At 49.5% G+C, this 19181-nt stretch overlaps 1 protein-coding gene and 1 long non-coding RNA gene across 2 annotated transcripts; one reads left to right on the top strand and one right to left on the bottom strand.

Annotated features, from left to right (window-relative positions):
* Positions 1-1465: 1465 nt before the first annotated feature.
* Positions 1466-2433, bottom strand: MIXL1 (Mix paired-like homeobox). The gene is made up of 2 exons (XM_075496520.1): positions 2098-2433; positions 1466-2019 (listed from the first exon to the last, which is right to left on the bottom strand). The coding sequence occupies exons 1-2, from the start codon at positions 2431-2433 to the stop codon at positions 1552-1554; spliced, it is 804 nt and encodes a 267-aa protein (XP_075352635.1). The 3' UTR covers positions 1466-1551.
* Positions 2039-17517, top strand: LOC142407259 (uncharacterized). Its single transcript, XR_012774872.1, has 4 exons — positions 2039-2148; positions 3473-3628; positions 14398-14578; positions 17023-17517. It is a non-coding gene; the product is annotated as an uncharacterized LOC142407259 (long non-coding RNA).
* Positions 17518-19181: the final 1664 nt, after the last annotated feature.

Genomic DNA, 19181 nt, shown 5'->3' with positions numbered 1-19181 from the left:
CTACAACTACCGTAATTTACCTCAGCAGGAGTAGAACAAATTAGTTTGGTTTCTTACAGTCAGTAAACTTGAATTCACCCTGCTCCCCCAAGGAATTATTGTCTCATTTGCTGTCTCCTGCTGCAAGTACCTCTCGTCTGGGGCCTTTCCAACCCCTAACGTAACAGCTCCACTTGGAGCAGATGGCACCCGATGTTGGTTGGCTGGGTTTTGCTTTGTGGGTTTTTTTGCAAGGACAGCTCTGCTTTTTGGAGGGAGTATTAATGGGCAATCCTGCTATGCCACTCAGCCTTACAAGCTTGCAGTTCAACCATGGTTCAGCTGTCCCAGATCTTGCAGGCACAGGTATGTTATGGGGTGACACAGCGATTTTGCACGTTGGTAACCTTATTCTGTGGGGCGTGATTCCCCATATAGGGTGTTTCTGCCACCAGCACGTGGGCCAGTTTTTCTGCGCTCCCAAACCATCAGAGCCTCGTGGCATTCAGGTGCTCTTCTGTAACTGGTGTCTTACAACTTGCTCTGCAAGGCTCTGAAGTACAGCTTTGTAGGCAGGAAGAATTGGCCTTACCCTCAAAATACATATATAGTAATACATCCTTCCTTAATAAATTGACTGAATTACAGGAGAGGCTTCTGTTACTACTCATGTTGGTGTGCAGAGCTGTTGAGCCCACTACCGATCATGTAAACAGCTTCTGTGTAGTCCCTAGTATTCAAATTCAAAGCTAAAGCGCCTTCACAAAATACACCTGCGTTTTGTGACAAAAAAATATTTTCTGTAGTTTAACCTCGGCTGACGTGGCAGAGTTGAGGCTTTTGTCCGAGCGAGACACTAATTTGAGGGTTTGGGGTTTGTATTACTTGGGCCATACGTTTGCATTTTTGCTCAGGGATGGGGGTGGCTGTTTAGCACAGATCTAAAGCAAATACTGACAGAGACGGTTCAAGGCAGTTTTTGTAACCTGTCCTTCAGGCCCCTCGGGTCTCCCATTCACACCCGAACCGCAGCCCCGGCTCTCCAGGACCTGGGAAGAGAACCTGCAGCTGGGATGTCTATGGCGTCTGTCCTCTACCCCACGCCGGTCAAGGTAAGAAACCCTGTCCCTGCCCCAGGTACACGCACAAGTAGAGCAAAAATGTAAACCTTTATTTTTGATCCCCGGTCAAAAAACCCCGACAGAGCATCCCACTCTGCTACCTCCCTAAGACCAGCCCCCACCCCCAAAACACAGTGGATTTGGTTAGCTTTTTGGCTAAAGGAGGTTAAATAGAAATACAAAACATGCTAATGGAAATCTTTAAATACCGTGTAAAAAGATGCCCTCAGCTGATGGAGCTGACCCGTATCTTTCTTAAATAAATAGGTAAAATCAGTTACTACCGGATAAAGTGCAACAGTCGCAGAGCAGGGCTGAGGTAGCGCGGTACGTGCCTGCTCCCCGCCTGAGCAGCGTACCCCAGGACCGGGTTTGGCGGGGGAGGACTTGGCACCGAGGCCGGGGGATGCAGTTTGAACCCCCCGGGGCCGGGTCCCGCCCGGGGCGGCGCTCAGAGGGCTCGGAAGGCGCCGAGGGCGTTCTCCTCCCACTCCGAGCCCGACTCCGAGTAGCCGCTGGTGTCCTCGGCGTCCGACACGGGCGAGTACTGCCCGCAAAAGGCGCGGGCCGCCGGGTAGGGGCCGGCCGCGCTGCCCACGCCCGGCGGCGGCCCCGCGAAGGAGGCGGCCTCGGCCGCGCCGGGCTGGCTGGCCGGGAAGCCCTCGAAGCCGGGGCCGGGGGGGAAGGCGGCGGCCGGCGGCCACTCGTAGGGGGCCGAGCTCTCCTCCTTGATCTGGACGATCTGGGCCAGGCCGGAGAGGCCGAAGCGGGGCCGCTCCGGGGCGCGCAGGGCGGCGAGGCGGGGCGGCCGCGGGTAGCCCGGCGGCGGCGCGGCGGCCGGCGGCGGCGGGGCGGCGGGGCCGGGGCGGGGCGGTCCCCGCTGGCGGCGGGACTTGGCGCGGCGGTTCTGGAACCAGACCTGGGGAGAGAGGGCGGCGGGTGAGGGCGGCAGGGGCGGCCCCGGGCGGGGCGGCGCGGTGCGGCCGGCGCCCCTCACCTGGATGCGGGATTCGGGGATCTGCGTGGCGTCGGCCAGCTTCTCCCGCAGGTAGATGTCGGGGTACATGGTGTCCTGGAAGACCAGCTCCAGCGTCTCCAGCTGCGCCGCCGTGAAGCTGGTCCGCTTCCGACGCTGCGAGGCCGCCGGCGCCCCCTCCGACGGCTCCGCCGCCGCCGCCCCCCCGGCCCGGCCCGCCGGCAGCCGGCCCCGCTCCGCCGAGGGAAGCGCCCTGAGGGCGGGCGAGGCCGGGCCGGGCCCGCCGCCCCCCGCCCACCTGCCTGCGGGGAAGGCGGGCGGCTCCGCCGGGGTCTCCCCGAAGCGCAGCGCGGCCATGGCAGCGGGCGAGGAGGGGGCCGCGCCGTCCCGCCGCCCTTTATAGCCGGGGAGGGGGCTCGGCAGGGGCGGGGGTTCGGAGGGAGGCGGCCCGGCCCGGCGGGGAAGGTGGGCGCGGAGGCCCGGGCACCCCGCCGAGCCGCCTGGCCCCGCACCCCAGGCGTGCTGGTGGGGTGCCCGCTTGGGCGTCCCCTGCCTTGCTCAGCCCCGAGGCCGCGGCGCCGGCCGGGGCACCGCAGCCCCACGCGTGCCCGACGGGGTGGGTGGTGGCTGGCGGCCCTCGACCCCCTGCACGAAACACGGGCGGCAAAGGGGAGAGCGGAGCGGGGTTTGCGTCCGCCTTCTGTGGGCGAAACAACTCGGTGTTGGGAGGTTGGCACCCCGGATAGGGCCCGGTCCCGCGGCTGGGTTATTTCTGATACAACATCTGGGCTGATCCGGTTACGGAGTTTGGTCCCTCCAGCTGCTGGCGTGGAGGTGGGTGTTTGCCAGCAGCTGTCCGCTCTGGCCAGCGGGGATCTCGCATGGTGCGAGACTCAAAGTAAACATGAGTTATCTCTTCCCGAGGCCGCAGCTGCTCTCCTTGCTGTGCTTTGCTGCAAGCTGTGCGCCGGTGTACGGCCTCCCGCTGTGCCTGCTGATGCAAAAACACCTCTTTCTTTTTAAGATGCAAGTTAAACGCACCTGGGGAGCCCCGGCAGCGCAGATGGGGCAGAGGCAGACGCTGGTGTCATCGCCTTTTCCACCCACTTGCTAATGCCTCTCTGCTCCCACTGACGCTCACGCAGCCTGGGCACTTCTGCCATAACTGCTTCCCAGCTGGAGAGGCCTCGCACCAAAACGTTGCCCACGTGCTCCAACAGGCTAAGCCTGACCGCCACCAAGGCACTTTGGAAAGGGTTTGCCCTTGTCTTCCTTTCCATGACCATCTCCTGTGAAAAGTGACTTTGCATGAAAGAATGCTGTTTTGATTGTTAAGAGCCGTTTTTGCAAGTTTTGTTCCTAAAGCATTTGTACCTTTGTGCTTTTACACGCGCAGTGAGCCGGGTGCTTTCATTAATGAAGTTTCTAGGTCGTTTGTTCCTGAAATCATGGCCTGTGGTCTGCAGGCGGCGGTCAGAAACATGAGGCTCGTACAGCGTTCTCAATGAGCAGTGTAACGAGAGGGCACGGTGGTGAGAAAGGGCACAGGTGAGTGGTGATCCAGAAAGCGTGGACAGCATTATTTTAGGTTTTTAATAAAAGACCCGGGGAGGACTGAATTACTCTGCAGATTCTGTGCAGACTTAGAAGATGCCACAGGTGGCACTAAAAGGGAATTACTCCGTATTACATTTACATGATGAATATTTTACTCTATTTTACATCAAATAACATTTGCTGAAAAACATAAGCAGAGGTTTCTTTCCTGTGTAATGCAGAATAGAGATGTGACATCCTTTAGGTTTCTGAAGGATTTAATCCTGCTTTGAATTATGCCCTTACAGGGATATTGACTTTAGTTTCTAGGATTTGGTTAAAGTGGATTAAGTACGTCAGACGTTGAGAGAGCAGCTTTTTCAGGGAAATGTGTTTTTTCGCACATGTACACGTGTTTTTCTTTCAGCAGCAGCAGCAGCAGCAGCCCAGGCTCAAGTAGCTGCTGGCACCGCAGGCCCCCCGCTGTTCACCCCCATCCTGCTGCTTTCCCTGTAGCTGAGCGGGTTGCTAAGCTGTATGAGGGTCCAGACAGTGTGATCGGGAAACAATCCAAGTAAAATTAACTGTACAGTAACAGCAGGGGGGGTTTAATCCAGATCTGGGATTCCCCGCCTGTGGGTCACCAGCAGCCCCTGGGACAGCCTTACAAGAGAGAGGCACTGCCAGGTAGAGCAGGAGGGAAATGAGGGGATCCCATCTGGGGGTGCTTCTAGGACCGCCGCCACCTGGATCTGATGCTGAGCTAGAAGAGGACAAAACTGAGACAGACTGCCCAGGAGCGTGGTGGTTTTCAGTCAGTGTCAGACTTGCCATTAAGATGACTACTTTATCAATGTATATTGAATACGTACTCAGGAAAGAGCGAGTACTGGGAGCTAACAGACCTATTCCCAACTCATAAATCTGGAAATGGGCTGACTCTTTGATCTCTGACTGCTGTGACATCCTTCGGGCCAAAAGCCTTCTCAGTTCCCTGGCACTTTACGGTACCAGAGGTGTTCCAATAGCTATCTTGTAACAGCAGCTAACATGCTTCCCCTGATGAGGAAATGAATGGAGACGTTTCCCAGGCCTGAATGCTTTCATTAAGAGACACAGATATAACATTTATAGACCATAAAAAAAAAGAAAAGTCCTCTCTGTTACAGTGGAAGAAAAATAACTTCTACGTACTATAAACTTTGCTGCAGTAGATTTTGTATGAGTGCAGTTTGACCGCTAGTTCTGCGATACAGAATAGGAAGCCTGTGTTTTGCAGCTCTATAAAGCAGGCTAGGTACGCCTGCGCTACTGTCACTGAATCACGTGGGCAAAATGGTCGGTGCCCTTAATGCAGCCCAGACTTACACACACAGGCTGCAGGGTATGGGGTTCACGCTCAGTCGCTGAATTACCCGTCTGCAGACGATTGCATTTTCTAGGGGACGTTCCCGCAGTTTACCCGTGAGTGGCTGAGGCAGCTGTAGGCAGGCCTGGCTGCACGGCCTGGCTGCACTGCCTGGCTGCACGCCTTTGGCGCTGACCTCTGCTTACTTCCACTTTCTCTGCTTCGGTTTCCTTTTCTGGGCTGGCTGGCTAATACCAGCATCTTGGTCTGTCTTGGTGATGAGTCCCCTTCTGCGTACCAGCAGTATGTGCTGGACATGAAAGCAGAGCAATTCTGGGGCCAGACCAGAGCCCAGGAATCGTATTTTCCCCTTGCTGTTGCTCAAAGCATTACACCCTGATTTCCTCTGTGGGGTCCTGGTGGCCACCCTTCTGTATTGGCTTGGTTTGAAAGGGATCCAAGATTGAACAAAGGCAAGGGGGACAGTGCTCTAGTTGTGAAGGAGTGCGCTGTTAAGTGGAGATCAGAGTAGGAGGCTTTTGCCTCCTCCTAGGCAAGGAGGACAGCATGAAAGACAGCTCTTTGCTTTCTTCTGCCAGTTCTCTCCCCTCCCAACGTTGGCACACCTCTCCGCAGCTCCCACAGAGTGTCATCCCACCGATGTGCTAAAAGCGATGCCTGTGAGGTACTGCAGTGTGCCTCCCGCAGCAAGGAAAAAGCACTGTGTCTGGGGTTGGGGCAGTTTCCTTTCCCCAACAAGAAGTTTTGCATCCTGCTGTGCCCCTGGTAGTCTGATGAGGAGGTTTCCAATGCCTTGTGGGTGCCAACATCTGCATGGAGTTATACCTGGTAGGGGCTGCAAGCATTTAAGAAGACGTGCAGACTTTTGTCCCTTCCTCTTCTGCATACTTGCTTTTATTTGTGTCCTGTCTAGGCACAAAGGGGGATTTTACTTTGTCCCTCGAGACACAGAAGCTATGACGTAAGTCCAGAAGTGGCTTTTGAAATTAAGGTGGTTAAAATTGAGATAGCTCTCTCTTAAGGGAAGAGCAGACTATCTTGTGTAGGTAATAGAGATTACAGCCTGCTTCAGAGGATGATTACATTGATCTTCACTGTACTCAGCAAGAGAGAAACTCCTTATGCTTTTGTCAGTGCTGGGAGTAGCTCTGCACCGAGGTACCTGTGCTGAGGGGACTCTCACAATACGAAATGCACCTGTACCTGCAATGAAAACATGGTTTTAAGCTTCAGGTGGAGAACACGCTATCATGTCACCAATGCCAGCTCTGAGCATCCGGCAAGGATAAGACAGGCTCTGAAACACTGAGATTTTGGAGAAGAAGGGGGGAGATGGGCCCTCGGCAGGATTTGCTGGCCTGCTGGCTTTTCAGCCTTTTGCATATCAAGCTGGGGAGGTTCTCTCAGGCTGTTGAGGGCCACAAAGTCATCTTTTAAACGTGCAGATTAAGATCCTGCCTTACGTGACTTGAGGAGCTGGGGCTTGGGAAGCATCCCAGAACGCACGGCAAGAGTAGGCGGCAGTGTGACATTCAGTCGTGTCTTTGCTGCCAAAACAAACGCACCCCTTTAGATAACTAACACACATGAGCAGTTTTGCTGCTCAGTCCTGGAGGGGAGGAGACACGCTGGGTTTTGCCATGCAGTGGTTTGTAACCACTAGCACAGCCTTGGCTGTGTTCAAACTCCTCTGGCTTGTCACACCGCTTTGTTCCTTCTGGGACTCTGCAGGAAGACAGCTCATCCACGGTACTTTTTCATTCCAGCAAAGCTTCTTATTTTTTTCTTTTTGGTGGCTGTCCATGACTTCTCTGGTGTCTAAACCCGAGATTGAAGCTTTTAGTAGTGCAAATTTAGCTGTCTCTTGTCTCCCTGACTAAACTTGCAAAGACTTGGTATCTTGGAGATCTCGATTTTTACATCAGTTTTAATTGAAACTGGCCAACAGGCTCAAAAGCTTCTATTAGGAGACCGACCAAGAAAGGAACAGTGGTCACACAAACCTGATTTCATTAACTTGGAGAAAGTTTAAGAAAAAACAAACCCACATTTTTGCTGTTAAGACTTCGCTTAAGTTTAAGCTATATTGAAGAAGCAATGCCTGTGTAACTATCTCACAAATAAAATTAATTGTAGACCAGACACATTTTTATGGTTGCATACATAACTACATTTGCTCCAGAGCTTCTGCTGGCATGAAAACACTGTATAATTTCCAGCTTCTCTAGCAGGGCCCTGATAGCAAAAATCATTAATGCACACTAGGCTTAGGTTTTGAGGGTTTTTACATTCTGCCTAAGAGGAAATCTTTAGATGAATCCTTAATTCCCCTCCAATTGCTGCTAGGCACTGTGGCAAAGCTCTTTACAGCCTCCGAATGCTTTTAGAGGTTTATCAGATCTTCCCAATATACATACACCAAGATCTATATATTGAGGCACATCCAGGCTTTTAAGTAGAGTTCTGAGATCTCACAGTGATGTCATGGTTTTAATTTGAAGTTGTCATTTTGTAGTGTTTGTGTTTTTAGCCCTCATGGATATAACAAGGAAGAACCTGAGAAGGTGGGCTGCGTATAGTCCTCACTTTGGCATAGCTTGCAGATGTCTTGAAGCATATTCTGGAGAGACCCGAGCTGCCTGTTCATGTTGGATGTTCAGCTGTATCCCTGGGAGCTCCTCCTCGCCAGAGCCCCGGCAGGGTGCTGAGGAGGTCCTCATTGCCTCACCTGCACATCATCCTCTGCTCCTAGGGGAGTCCCAGAACAGATCCCAGCCTCCCTGAAGACAGGGACCAGCACTCTACAGAGAAGAGGGAGTTTGCCCTCCTGGTCAGCCCAGGAAGCGTATTCAACGTAGAGGGCTCTTTCTGCTTCTCAGAAGGATGGATGACGGCACGCTGACGCTTAGGGCTGCGCCGTTCCATTGCACATGCGTGGTGGGTGTGGTCAGTATGGTGACTTGTTTGAAAAGCGCTGCAGGCTGCGGTTGCCACTATTGCGTTCACAGCTCCGTCTCTGGTCTCTTGTGTGGTCCCAGGCAAAACGCTGACTTCTGTGCCTCGGCTTCACCATCTGTAAAACTGAAATAGCTGTATTTGTCTCTGACCCTCAGGCTCGCCTCCACCTGTGAGACAGTGAGATGGCTCCAGTGCTTACCGCAAGGTCAGAAGCGTGACTCGGCCACGCTCCAGGCTGTCCCCAGGCTGTCCCAGTTGGCAGCAGGTGCCTGGGCACTGGGGCTGGGGAGTGAAAGGGAGAGCGGTGCTGTCCCTGTTCTGTGGCTGTCCGTGTGGCCCATGGCGGTGCGGCCGCAGTATCCTGAATAGTGACCTGTGAGCCAGGGGCTGGGCTGAACCCCTTTCAGGGCGTTTGTACCTACCGGTAAGAAATATGTGATGGAGCCCATCGCATTGGAGAATCAGAACGATGTCAGAGCCTGGTGACAGCAATGCCCAACGCAGGACACTGCTCGTGCAGCCCAGCCCAGCTGCAGTGCCACCAGTTATTTCAGATCACAAAGTAAAGGGCCAGTCTTGCCCAACAGCTCTATGCACAGATCTTCCACAGGGTTAAAATAAATGCAATGTGACAAGTGGTTGTGTTCCCTCTGAAAGATGACTGTCTTGCTTGGCTAGGATCTGATTACATCTATATATGCGTGATCTATTTTCCTTTTAAAATTAAACAGCCGTCTCTCTTTGTTTTGAGGAACTAATAGTATCTTGTGACTTTAGCCCTGTGCTTAGGAGGGGGATGTGACTTGGTGGGGTAAGCCATTTCCTGAGAGGTGTGAGACGTGACTTCAAGACCTGGTGGTGCCATTCGTGTATTCTGTTCCGAGGAGTTGATAAGAGCTTCAGACACACAGAAAGCCTTGAAGAAAGCGGCTGTGGGGGAGGCTTAAGAACCTAGCAAATGCATATGAAAAGATCAAGGGGCTGCATTTGCTAAATCCGAACAGGAACAGATTTGGGGCGAGATGCCCAGGTTCAGAGGGGACACAGACGTAGCAAAGGGGCAAGAGCAGGGTATGTCTGATGGCTGGCAGCTGGCTCCCTACCTTCGGAGGGAGAGGAAGATCAAGGATTTGGGAGTGGGAGGGAGATAAGAGCAAATGGCGGGGGTGGGAAGAGGGAAAGGCAAGGGCAATAGGGAGGAAGCTACCTGGAGATAGGAGAGGCTGGTTGAAAGGGCAGGGGATATTTAGGGTTGAATTTAGACACTGTTAAGCCTCAGCCTGCCTTTGAGTTTTGAGATACCCTGAGAACGGCAGGATGCGTGTACCTGACTCTCTGTTGCTTCTGCAGTGAGTGGGCAGCCCCACAAAGATTGCTGTGGCAGCAAGCCCTAGGCTTAAATAATTCCTTGTTGCAATTTATCTCTGTGCCCTCTCTGATTTTATAGCATGTGGTACTGTGAGAGAACATAAAGGCTCTATTTAATATGGCTCATCATGGTGCTTTGCTTACTCGCATGCTCTGAACAAGGTCATACCCCATTCTTAGAGATATTTTCCTTAATGACGAATTTCATAACAACTGTTGATGAAGGTGGTTGTAGATATAAAACTACTGGGTTATTTGAACTCCCAGTAATGTTTAATTAATTCACTGTACAAGTAAAGGAAAAAGCTCTATCTCTGCAGATTAAAAAAAAAAAAAAAAAAACCCAAAACCCAAAGAAAGAAGAAGATAAGGATGGAAGAGCTAGGGAGAAAGACAGGACCCTGTCTACCTCCTTTTCATACAGCAGCCTTCCAGGGTGCAGCCAGAATACGCAGACACAGCAGGACTGGCAGGGGAACGCAGGGTGATATATAGCAGACAGGCCACATCCTCTTTTAATAGCACTGAATAACAGAAAGAAAAGCTCCGAACAGTCCCCTCTCTTCCTTTTTCAGGCTCCTTGGCCTTAGCAGGCAGCGTTAAGGCATTGGTTTGTACCTTTTCTTGGCAGACTCCTAAACCCTTGTCATCAATCCCTGTACATGGTGAGGTCTTCCTTCTACCCAGACGTAGCAAATGTCACAAGATTCTCTGTTTCTGTCTTGCAGTGTTTGGTATCTGTCTGAGTGTGTGAGCTGCTGAAATTAATAGATTTTTTAATGAGAATTTCACTTTTTTCTTCTTTTGTTTTTGTTAAAGCTTATGTCTCATGGTTATTGAGAAAAGGATCCAAATGTGAAGCAAATTTTGCTCCAATGGTCCAAAAACCAGACGGCAATACATAGAAGCAGAACTTTCCCAGTAAGGTTGGATGCCTGTCACAATACGAACACGGATCCACTATCTTTCTCTGTCCTGGCTGCTCTGGTGCTATTAAACCTCACAAGTCTTCCCTCTCTGAGTGGTACTGGCTGGAGATTTCTTCAGCTGATTTCTCTGCTGCTGCTCAGGCACATGCCAAGGCCGGTGCTGTGGCTTCAGTCTTATCATTCATTCTAAATGTTTCCCATCTTCTTTTCTGGGTAGATTTGGAGACAAGGGACTGTTGGTCTCTCGTGTATCATGGCATCTGCAACAAAACTATTTTGGTTTGCTCTAGCATTTTTTTCTGGGGTGTTTCATTTCAAAGATATTCAGGCCTCTGTACAGTTTGGAAGATTTTCAGCTTTAACATGGAGAGGGAAGGTGGGAAGTTCCACCTAAGTTGGGGATTTGCAGTTTATCATTAAATCAGTTTCAGGTGATAATAGCTGGGGAGTGCAGCAGTTACTATGCCATTTGATGAAGTAATTCTCTTCCATGCATGAATTGACTCATATTTCTTTGCTATTTAAAATCACGCTGAGAGAAGAAAAAGAAAGAAAATACCATGCAACGAACCCAGTAGGCATTATTCCTGTGGGTTATCCTGATTTTTGTAAGCCCACGGCACAATTTTCTGGTGTCTGACTCACACAGAAGCTCCACGCATTTGCATAGAAAAGTATCTGTGTCTTCCTCCCCCACTATCCCGTCCTCCTGCCTCAACCCTCCCTGATAAACCATCTGATGCCATCCCGCGTGTTGCCTCACTCCTCTCTGCAAGCACGCTCTCTAGGGCATGTCCCTGCTCTCCCCCTGGGACCAGTGCCCCCCCACTGCCCTGCTCAGGCAGCTCTTGCACCAGACCTTCAAAATGCCTCTTGTTCCCTTGTCCCCATTTTATATGACAGCTGTTTTTCTTGCCCCATTATTCAAGCTCAGCTCCTCTGCTTTTATTTCTAGCAGGGTTATTCTTCTATTTGACTTTGGCCCCGTTTGTCAAGGGCGCACCTTTGTCACCTCCTTAGTCTAATCCTCTCCTTTGTTGTCTAAAGGTCTTCCTCTCTTTCCTTTTATTGGTACTTTTATCTCTTTCTCCGTTATCTTTTAGTCCCCTCGATTCTTTCCCCTCTCTTTTGCATTTGACCAAGCTTGTCTTAGACATATTACTTGGGGGTTTTAAGAATTTTCTCCTTGACAGCTTTTCTTCCCCGCCCCCTGGAAGTTTCTCCGTGCCGCTGGACGCATGCCAAAGAGCAAATACATTATTACTCCAAATGAGCCAACTGCGATCCCAGATCGAGAGTGACTCCAGGCGGCAGTGATCGCAGCAGCTCTCTACTGCCATCTTAGCCATCCCCCATATCCTTACGAGACCACGGTTTTCCTCTTTTGCTGTCGTGTCTTCATATTTGGGCGGCTGTCTTAAGGTCTTTGAGGTAGGAGAAGGTATAAAGGAGTGACGAGAGTTTGCTGCAAGGCTGAGTGATCAGGAAAGGGTGCAGCAGCGTTGTAGTGTAGGTTTCTGATTTGCAGTTCCACAGCTGCTATCCTGTTTTGTCACCACCCTCGGGCTCACTGTCAATGCCTGAAGCATGACTGTAGACAAAGTCTTTATGACGGTGCCTGGAAATTGCAAAGCTGGGCACAATATCACGTCAATCACAGCATCACCTGGGTGTTTTACATCATGTGTGTCTTGGTCAGTGCCAGCATAGCAGCATTCATGGTTTTCTAGCATTTCAAAAAGGCTGTATTTCTCTCAAATCTTGCCAGGATAGAAAAAGTTGGGGTCTTCAAAGAGCAGAAATGAGAAGATAAGGAGTTTCCTTTGATTAGTCTCTCTTGGTTGAACTGTCCTTCCTCCGTGTTTTGTTTTTCTTATCAGATAAGGCAGGAGGAGTCCTGGCATGTACAGAGCAGTCCAGGAGAAACAGGGAACCTGCTGACACTGAAAATCCTGACAGACTGAAGACTGATCCCCTGCCCGAAGAGCTTGATTTTGCATCCTTCAGACAAATGGTGATCTTTCCACTGGCTGCATGGAGCAGGCTCCTGCTTGAGGGACCAGGATAATTTCTAGTTGTGAGATGCAAAGAGCCAGACAGGTGCCCACACAAGCAAACTGCTGTATGTTGAGCTCTCTCCTCATCCTAACAAAGTGTCCAGAATGTGCGTGAGCACTGACCTCCTTCATCTCAAACAAGTCTTTGCATTTCAGCTTGCCACAGCAGCAGGTTGCCATTAATAGTGTATAGCCAAGTCTGGGCTGTCCAAATGTGTACATCAAATGCCACTGTAACTTGCCTGTGGCTCTGTTGCTGAAGGGAAGGCACATGGCATGCTGGCAGAGACACAGAGGGTTGTTCCTAGAAGATCCCTGTTCCAGAGCAGGATCGGTGCTTGCGTCCTGGTTTCCAGGCCTTTATCTAATCTTGCAGCAATGCAGCTTCACCAGATTCCTTTGGCTAACCAAAGTGGAAAAGCTGGTTCCAGATGGACATTTTACTTAGGACCATGTAAAATGCATATGCACGAAGAGCTGCAGAAGACCGGGTCATTGCAGGTCTGCCTGACCTCTTTTCTCTGTCCACGTTTCCCAGGGTCAGTTCTCAAACTCCTGCCAGTGTTTTCAGCAGATGCAGAAACTGTAGACCACATCACACAGCAGAAAAGACTTATTCACTTTTTCTTCACAACAAAAGGAGAGCCACTCCTGTGAAATCCTCTCTGTATCTGTGGGTCCGGGTTGCTGGTTTTCCGCATGTAGAAATCATGAATCGTGAAAAAAGGGAGTCATGAAGTGCTCTTTGGAGCGCTTGCAGAATAGCCACAGTTTAGATAATTGCCATTTTTTTTGCTGGGTGAAGTTTGGGCCATTTGGGAATTGACCATTGAGCATGGTATGAATAGGAAGGGAAAAGCTAAGTGGAAAATATCTTTGCCAGCAGTGTCTCAGGTAGGCTCAGCAGAAATAAGCAAGGGATGTACCTGCTTTGGCTGGCACTTTTTTGGTGAGGAAATGCCTCCATTAAACCTATTTATTGGTGGACTACCTTAGCAAAATACTCCTAGTGTGGCTGTTGCTATATAGCAAGGTGTTATTTTCCACTTCCTTCCTGAAGAAAGTAAGCAGTGCTTGTTAAAATAGAGATTTTGCTGTTAGAACTGTGTTTTTATTAGAGCACAGAAGAGCAGAGGGCAGCACTGGTAACGTTGTGGGGATGCTGGAGGGCACTGCTCTCAGTTGCCCTCCACGAAGTACATGGGCTACGTGTGCCTCGGTGAGGAGCTGGTGTGATACTCTCTGCTGGTCCCCTCGTGTAATGCCAGGTGGGAGCACAGCATAAAGAGGGCAGCAACAACCTTGGGGTGAGGCTGGAGACGACTTCTGTGGTTGCCGGTGTCACATGTTTAAGCAGAAATTCATTTGACATTTTGGACAGGGGAAGGCAGTGCTGATCATTCCTGGCTGCTGCGCTGGGTACGTGCCGATGCACTTGGCTACGAGGATGATGCATTTTCCAGCATAGAGGAGCCTTGTGTCCATGCAGTTTTAAGGTCAAATTGTGCCATCATACCCTTAAGACAGTGAACAGCGGCAGATTGTGAAAGGGGCTGTACCAGTAACTCTTACCCGTGACATTTTTGGCATGCCATCTAACCAACGCCCAGGGAAGGCTCTCAGACTGTGGTGATGCACCGTCTCCTCGCATTTCACAGCCTTTCCTGGTGAAGGTAGGCTGGATGTCCCCGGCCTTGCCTTTTAAATGGACTTCTTGTCAGGACAGTGGGTCCCTGCAAGATGAAACAGAGCAGGTCAGGGAAAGAGTAAGACATCGACATTTTTCTGTGAGGTCTTTTAGGATCTCAGAAGAAACCATAGCTGAAAACCAAATGGTCTTCGGTCACAGACTCTTGAGGGGAGGTGCAGTGTGTGCTAAGCTGTGAAAGGTACCTCAGGAACCCCAGGCCATTCACATGGAGTATGTCCAGCAGTATAGTAGTACAGATATTCAGACGCACACAAACACAGGGTGGATTTAGAAGTTTTGGGGGCTTAGAGCTCATAAAGTCAGCACTGGTGAAACCGCTCCACTAAACTTTTATTCGGCAGCATTTCAGCCTCCACTATTTTATTGTATGCATGTCTTCTATCATGCGGGCAGTCCCCTGAGCAGCACCCTTGAAACAAAGTGAACCAAAAGTGTCTTCTGAATATCCCATGTGGAAGAGAATCAGTTACATAAAGAAGTCACAGCAGCCGCTCCTATTCTTGTATCATCATGTCTGTTATCAGTCAACAGATGTGATGATGGAAAGAGGAAAGGGAGCCTGGAAGGAACCCAGGTAACAATTTTGGATACTTTGGGGAAAAATACTTGATTAGTATGTGTGATTTCAGCTCCACGGGCTGGCATCATTGCTAGCTGGACAGAAGTGCCAGGCAGGCATAGGGAGGAAGCACATCATGTATCTCATCCCATATCTCTCTAGCAGGCAGGGGAAGTACGTGGCTTTTTACATGCTATAGTAGCCCACGTGAGTTCATGGAGCATTGCAGTGTGAAAGGGCCATCCTGGCCCAAACTCTTCCCTTAGTCCCTAATCCCTTTGTGTTAGCTACAGAGATTGCAGAGTACAGGCAGGAGTTGCTCTGAATCAGTGTGGTGAGTCCCCATCTTCAGCTTTATGGGACTTGTTCCCAAACTGCGACCCCCTCATGCTACTGCAGAAGGTCCTCAGGGCAGCGGTGTGCCAGGCTGCGAGGATTCAAAGCAATGCAGAGGTTTCATTCAGGAGGTCTGCGCTGCAGCAGATGTCACCCTCGGGGATCATTATCCCCAATACCCTCAAGTATCAGATAAGCTTCCCCCAAGCCCAGCTTCGTTATTTTCTTAATAGTGAGTGTGATGGAAAGCACTCTCCCGAAAGCTCTGGAAGCTGCTGGTCTGGTCCATAAAGGGGCTTGGGTGTGTGATGCTCCTCACCAATGTTTTTAACTGCACAGCTGCTTTTACCCAGCTTCTACCAGCATGACGGTGGCACCAGTGGTAAGAGTTTAAAAGCAGCAGCTGTGATTGTAGCCTCCTTTGGTCTGGACAGTCATCTGTGAGGCACTAAGAGAGCTACCTACTCGCTAGGTCACTAGAGCTGTCGGTCGCTGCCTGCCTGGGCCAGATTTGAATGCTGGGTCCCGAGATGAGAGGTTTCACCCTGTCGTTCTTCTCCAGAGGCAGCTGCTCTTCCTGAAGAAGTCTTTCAAGAGCATTTCTAATGGATGCAGAAGAAAGAAGAAAACATATCCCTGTGCCTTTACTTCCGTGCTGGCAATGCATTGCTTCCTGTAACCCTCTCTCCTGCCAGCAATGCATGGCTTTAAGGTTGCATAGGCTGGGTGGAATATATTTTAGAGCGAGACTCTATTTAGCTGTGATGTCAACTGCAGCCAACTATAAAAAGCTCAGTAATGCTCTTTGAAAGTGTAACAGCTGCTGCTCTACAGAGTCTCTGGTGTATTACCAGTCTGCCCTATTTCATGTGCACACAACCAAAATAAAATATTATAGCAATCATCTTATTATATAGTTCAAGGAATTTGGGACATCAATTCCCCAGAAACCAGGAGGAATTCAAGGTTAGCCAAACTGGGTAATTTTACACTGTTTGTTAACAGAAAGGCAATTTTATCCAGCTTTGCAATGTAGCCTGACTTTTACGTAGCACTTGACTATGTGCTATTAGCGATCCTTACATAGTGACAACAGAGCAGCAAACCTTTCCTTTGGGCACTTTTGCTGGGTGTTGTTCACATACAGTTATAAACTGAGCTTGCTTTTTCTGCATGGGACATGTCCAGCAATATATTACCCAACATATAAAACCTGGTTTTGTTCTTAACTGGATGCAGCCACATGTATTTGAAAACACACTAACTAGGCCAAAATTTTGCATAAAAGCAGGACTTTTTAAGAAAACATGGTTTATTAATCTAGAGTGAACAGAGAGAAGTGAATGACTGTGGAATTGTGCTAGGACGACACACCATCACAGTACTGGAGATGGGGTCTCAGCTGGGTCTCTGTTAAGGACCACACTGAAACTGTGGATGCTGTAATAAGGCTGATTCTTTTCTAAAATCTGAACAATGAACATTTAGGAGTAATCCCTGCATTTCACTCTGTGGACTTCCTTCTGTTGAGGGCCTTGACACATTTTCCAGGGATGTGTCTCTGTTTTACTGAAACATGGGGAGGTTGAGCGACCTGCCCACAGTTATGCGAAAGCCAGTGAGTAGCAGAGCAAGAAGGGGAGCCTGGCTCTGCTTTCCCCCTTCCCTTCCCTTCCCTTTCGTCACTGGGCCTGCTGTCTGCTGAGCTGACGCTACCACCGTCCAATTCAATTTTCTCCAACCAAATGAGACAGCTCGAACAGTATGAGTCCAAGAAGCACCAGCTACATAAAAAGGCCAAGGAAAAGTTTCAGAAAAAATTGCACGAGTGCCCAGTTTGCCATCGTGGTTGCTTGAAGTCCTGCTGGGCTGAGCCCTGACTCGGCAGGGTCCATTGTGGGGACCAGCCAGGCTGAAGGACAGCACCCTGCTGCCTCGCAGAGCCAAGCAGATCAGCCCGAGCTCCAGGTCCCTTCTGCATCCTCGACAAGACTCAGCAGTGCAAAGTGGCGGCAGTGTTGTAGGCAGGCTCATTTTGTTTGTTTTGTAGTGCAGATAGGGCCTTTTTAGCGTGGGTGAAGAACATCCTGTTCCTATGTGATGTGTAAACTTCTCTGACATAGGTTTGAAGCGGCAGTGAGCTCACCAGTCTGCGAGGAAATGGTCGGCTGCCAAACATGGCTGTTACCAAAGGTGACAGGACAGTTGGGCAATGTGAGGAACAATTTGGCATCAGACAAAGCCGCTGGGATGGAAACACGCACACCGCAGGACAGGCTTGGCCGTGTCTCTGAGTGCTGGCTGCACCCAGCTCCCAAGCAGGGATGTTTCATCCGTGAGGACATCGGAGGCAACCAAAAAGGAAAGCAAGCGGCCTCCAGTCACACGAGAAGCTTGGGAGGGAGCCAGGGAGCAGCCTTGGTGCCCAGGCACGGTGCTGCAGGTGCAGGCCCATCCTTCCCTGCCGGCTCTCTGGAAACCCCTCGGGCTCCCCCACTTTGCCAGGGCGCTCAGCTGTTGACTGTGCTGCGGGCACGAGCAGCATTAGCAGGACGAGGAGCTGACTGGGGGAGCGAGTTTCTTCTATCTACAAATACACATGCAAACACACACTGTACGGTTGTTTAAATAAAGTGATGCTGAAGAAGGGTGACTTGTGTCAACAGACAGAGATGAATTTACATGCTACAGCATGTAGCAATATGCTGTTAGGTACAACGTGGAACATTTTTTGTGTCCAGCCATAATGGTATCACAGGGGGAGCTGAGTTGCTGCAGAATTTAAGGTTGTGGGTTTTTAATGGCACCTAGGAAACAGGATACTGGAAATCCTCGAACATTCAGTAACTTCCCAGACAGAGCCTTTATTTGTCCTCTAATAGTCTGCAGATTATTTAAGACTTTACTATATCCCTTGATAACTAAGAACTCAGTTCTTTAGATATTGAGCAGCCTCCATTCTAAATAGGGATGGCTGAGACTTTTTTGCAAAGCTTTTGTCTACCTTTGTCTGAGGCTTTGCGACAACTAAGTGGCTTCCACACTTCTAGAAGTGAGACTGGTAAATCATTGGCCATGAGCCCATTTGTTCAAAGAAGAAAAGAAAATAGTACTGCAATCCTACACGGGTGACAAGATGAAGCTGTCTGTCTCATACAATAGCCATAGAAACCTCAGGATCCTGGTGTTCTGCCTCCCTCTCTATGATTTTCCACAGTGACCAAGTAATTTATTTAATCCTTTCACTACCTCTTTGTAGAATCTTGGAGCTTTAGGGTGTCAGAAGGAATCATCAAACTAACTCCTGGAAGGCATTAGAAGGCAAGATCTTGCAATGTGTCACTGGGGAAAAAAAAAGAACTTTTCTTTCAAAACAGATGTTTTCCCTCTAATATATTTTACAAGTTGAGGAAAACAAGCTCTTTCAAAAACGAAAATTAATTGAAAACTTGGATCCTTTTGCAATGAATGTGATGCTAAAGCTGACATCTCATTTCTTTCACTTGTGGTTAGAGAAATTTTATTTGGATCTTCAGGACTTTGCAGTCCTCCTGAAGGATTTTTCTCCTGACTCCTAGGTGACTGTTAAAAAGATCAAAATTATTAGCTATTTTGTAGTGCATTAAATTACTTGCCTCTAAATAAGTATTATTTTCATCAAACCAGTCTATTGGATACTCTTGTGGGATACTTATTTTTGTGGGATTTGGGAGTCTTAATGAGGACCAGCCCCTTTCTGACATGACCACTAAAGCCTGGGGACTGGAATATTCTGTTAAAGTGATCAACAGTGAGATAATTACATTTTGCACACAAAATGTAGTGAGGGGGTTAGAACGAATACCCACTGACCTGAATGCGGCATTTTGCACCACAGCGTTAAGGTTCAACCATCAAAGATTGCTACTGCCCTCTTTTTGAATAGAGAAGATTAGCAAGACCCGTCTGTCTGTTGTGGCTAACAGGTTACTGGGAGGCGCTGGGCACACTACTAGTGATGTTTGGGACTCCATCTGGCAAGGAATTTCCTTCCCCAGGTTTTGATCTGGAAAGAAATGTCAGTTGCTGTTGTGAATATCAGAGCCTGTTCTCTAGCTGGAAAATATTGTTGTTTTGCTATTATATAAAGGCTACTCAACAATTACAAGGATGGGCCCTCTATGGAGGCCTGTAATAAAAGCAAGACACAAAAGGAGATATAACATGCACATATTTGTGAGCCTAAGGGCTTGTCTATACTGGAGATTTGGTTTTTTGCTGTATCTCAGTGATGTTAAAGACA

Source organism: Mycteria americana, chromosome 3, assembly GCF_035582795.1.
Source record: "Mycteria americana isolate JAX WOST 10 ecotype Jacksonville Zoo and Gardens chromosome 3, USCA_MyAme_1.0, whole genome shotgun sequence".
Taxonomy (NCBI): domain Eukaryota; kingdom Metazoa; phylum Chordata; class Aves; order Ciconiiformes; family Ciconiidae; genus Mycteria; species Mycteria americana.
The sequence above is the reverse complement of the archived record's forward strand: the minus strand, read 5'-3'. Positions and strand labels throughout refer to the sequence as shown.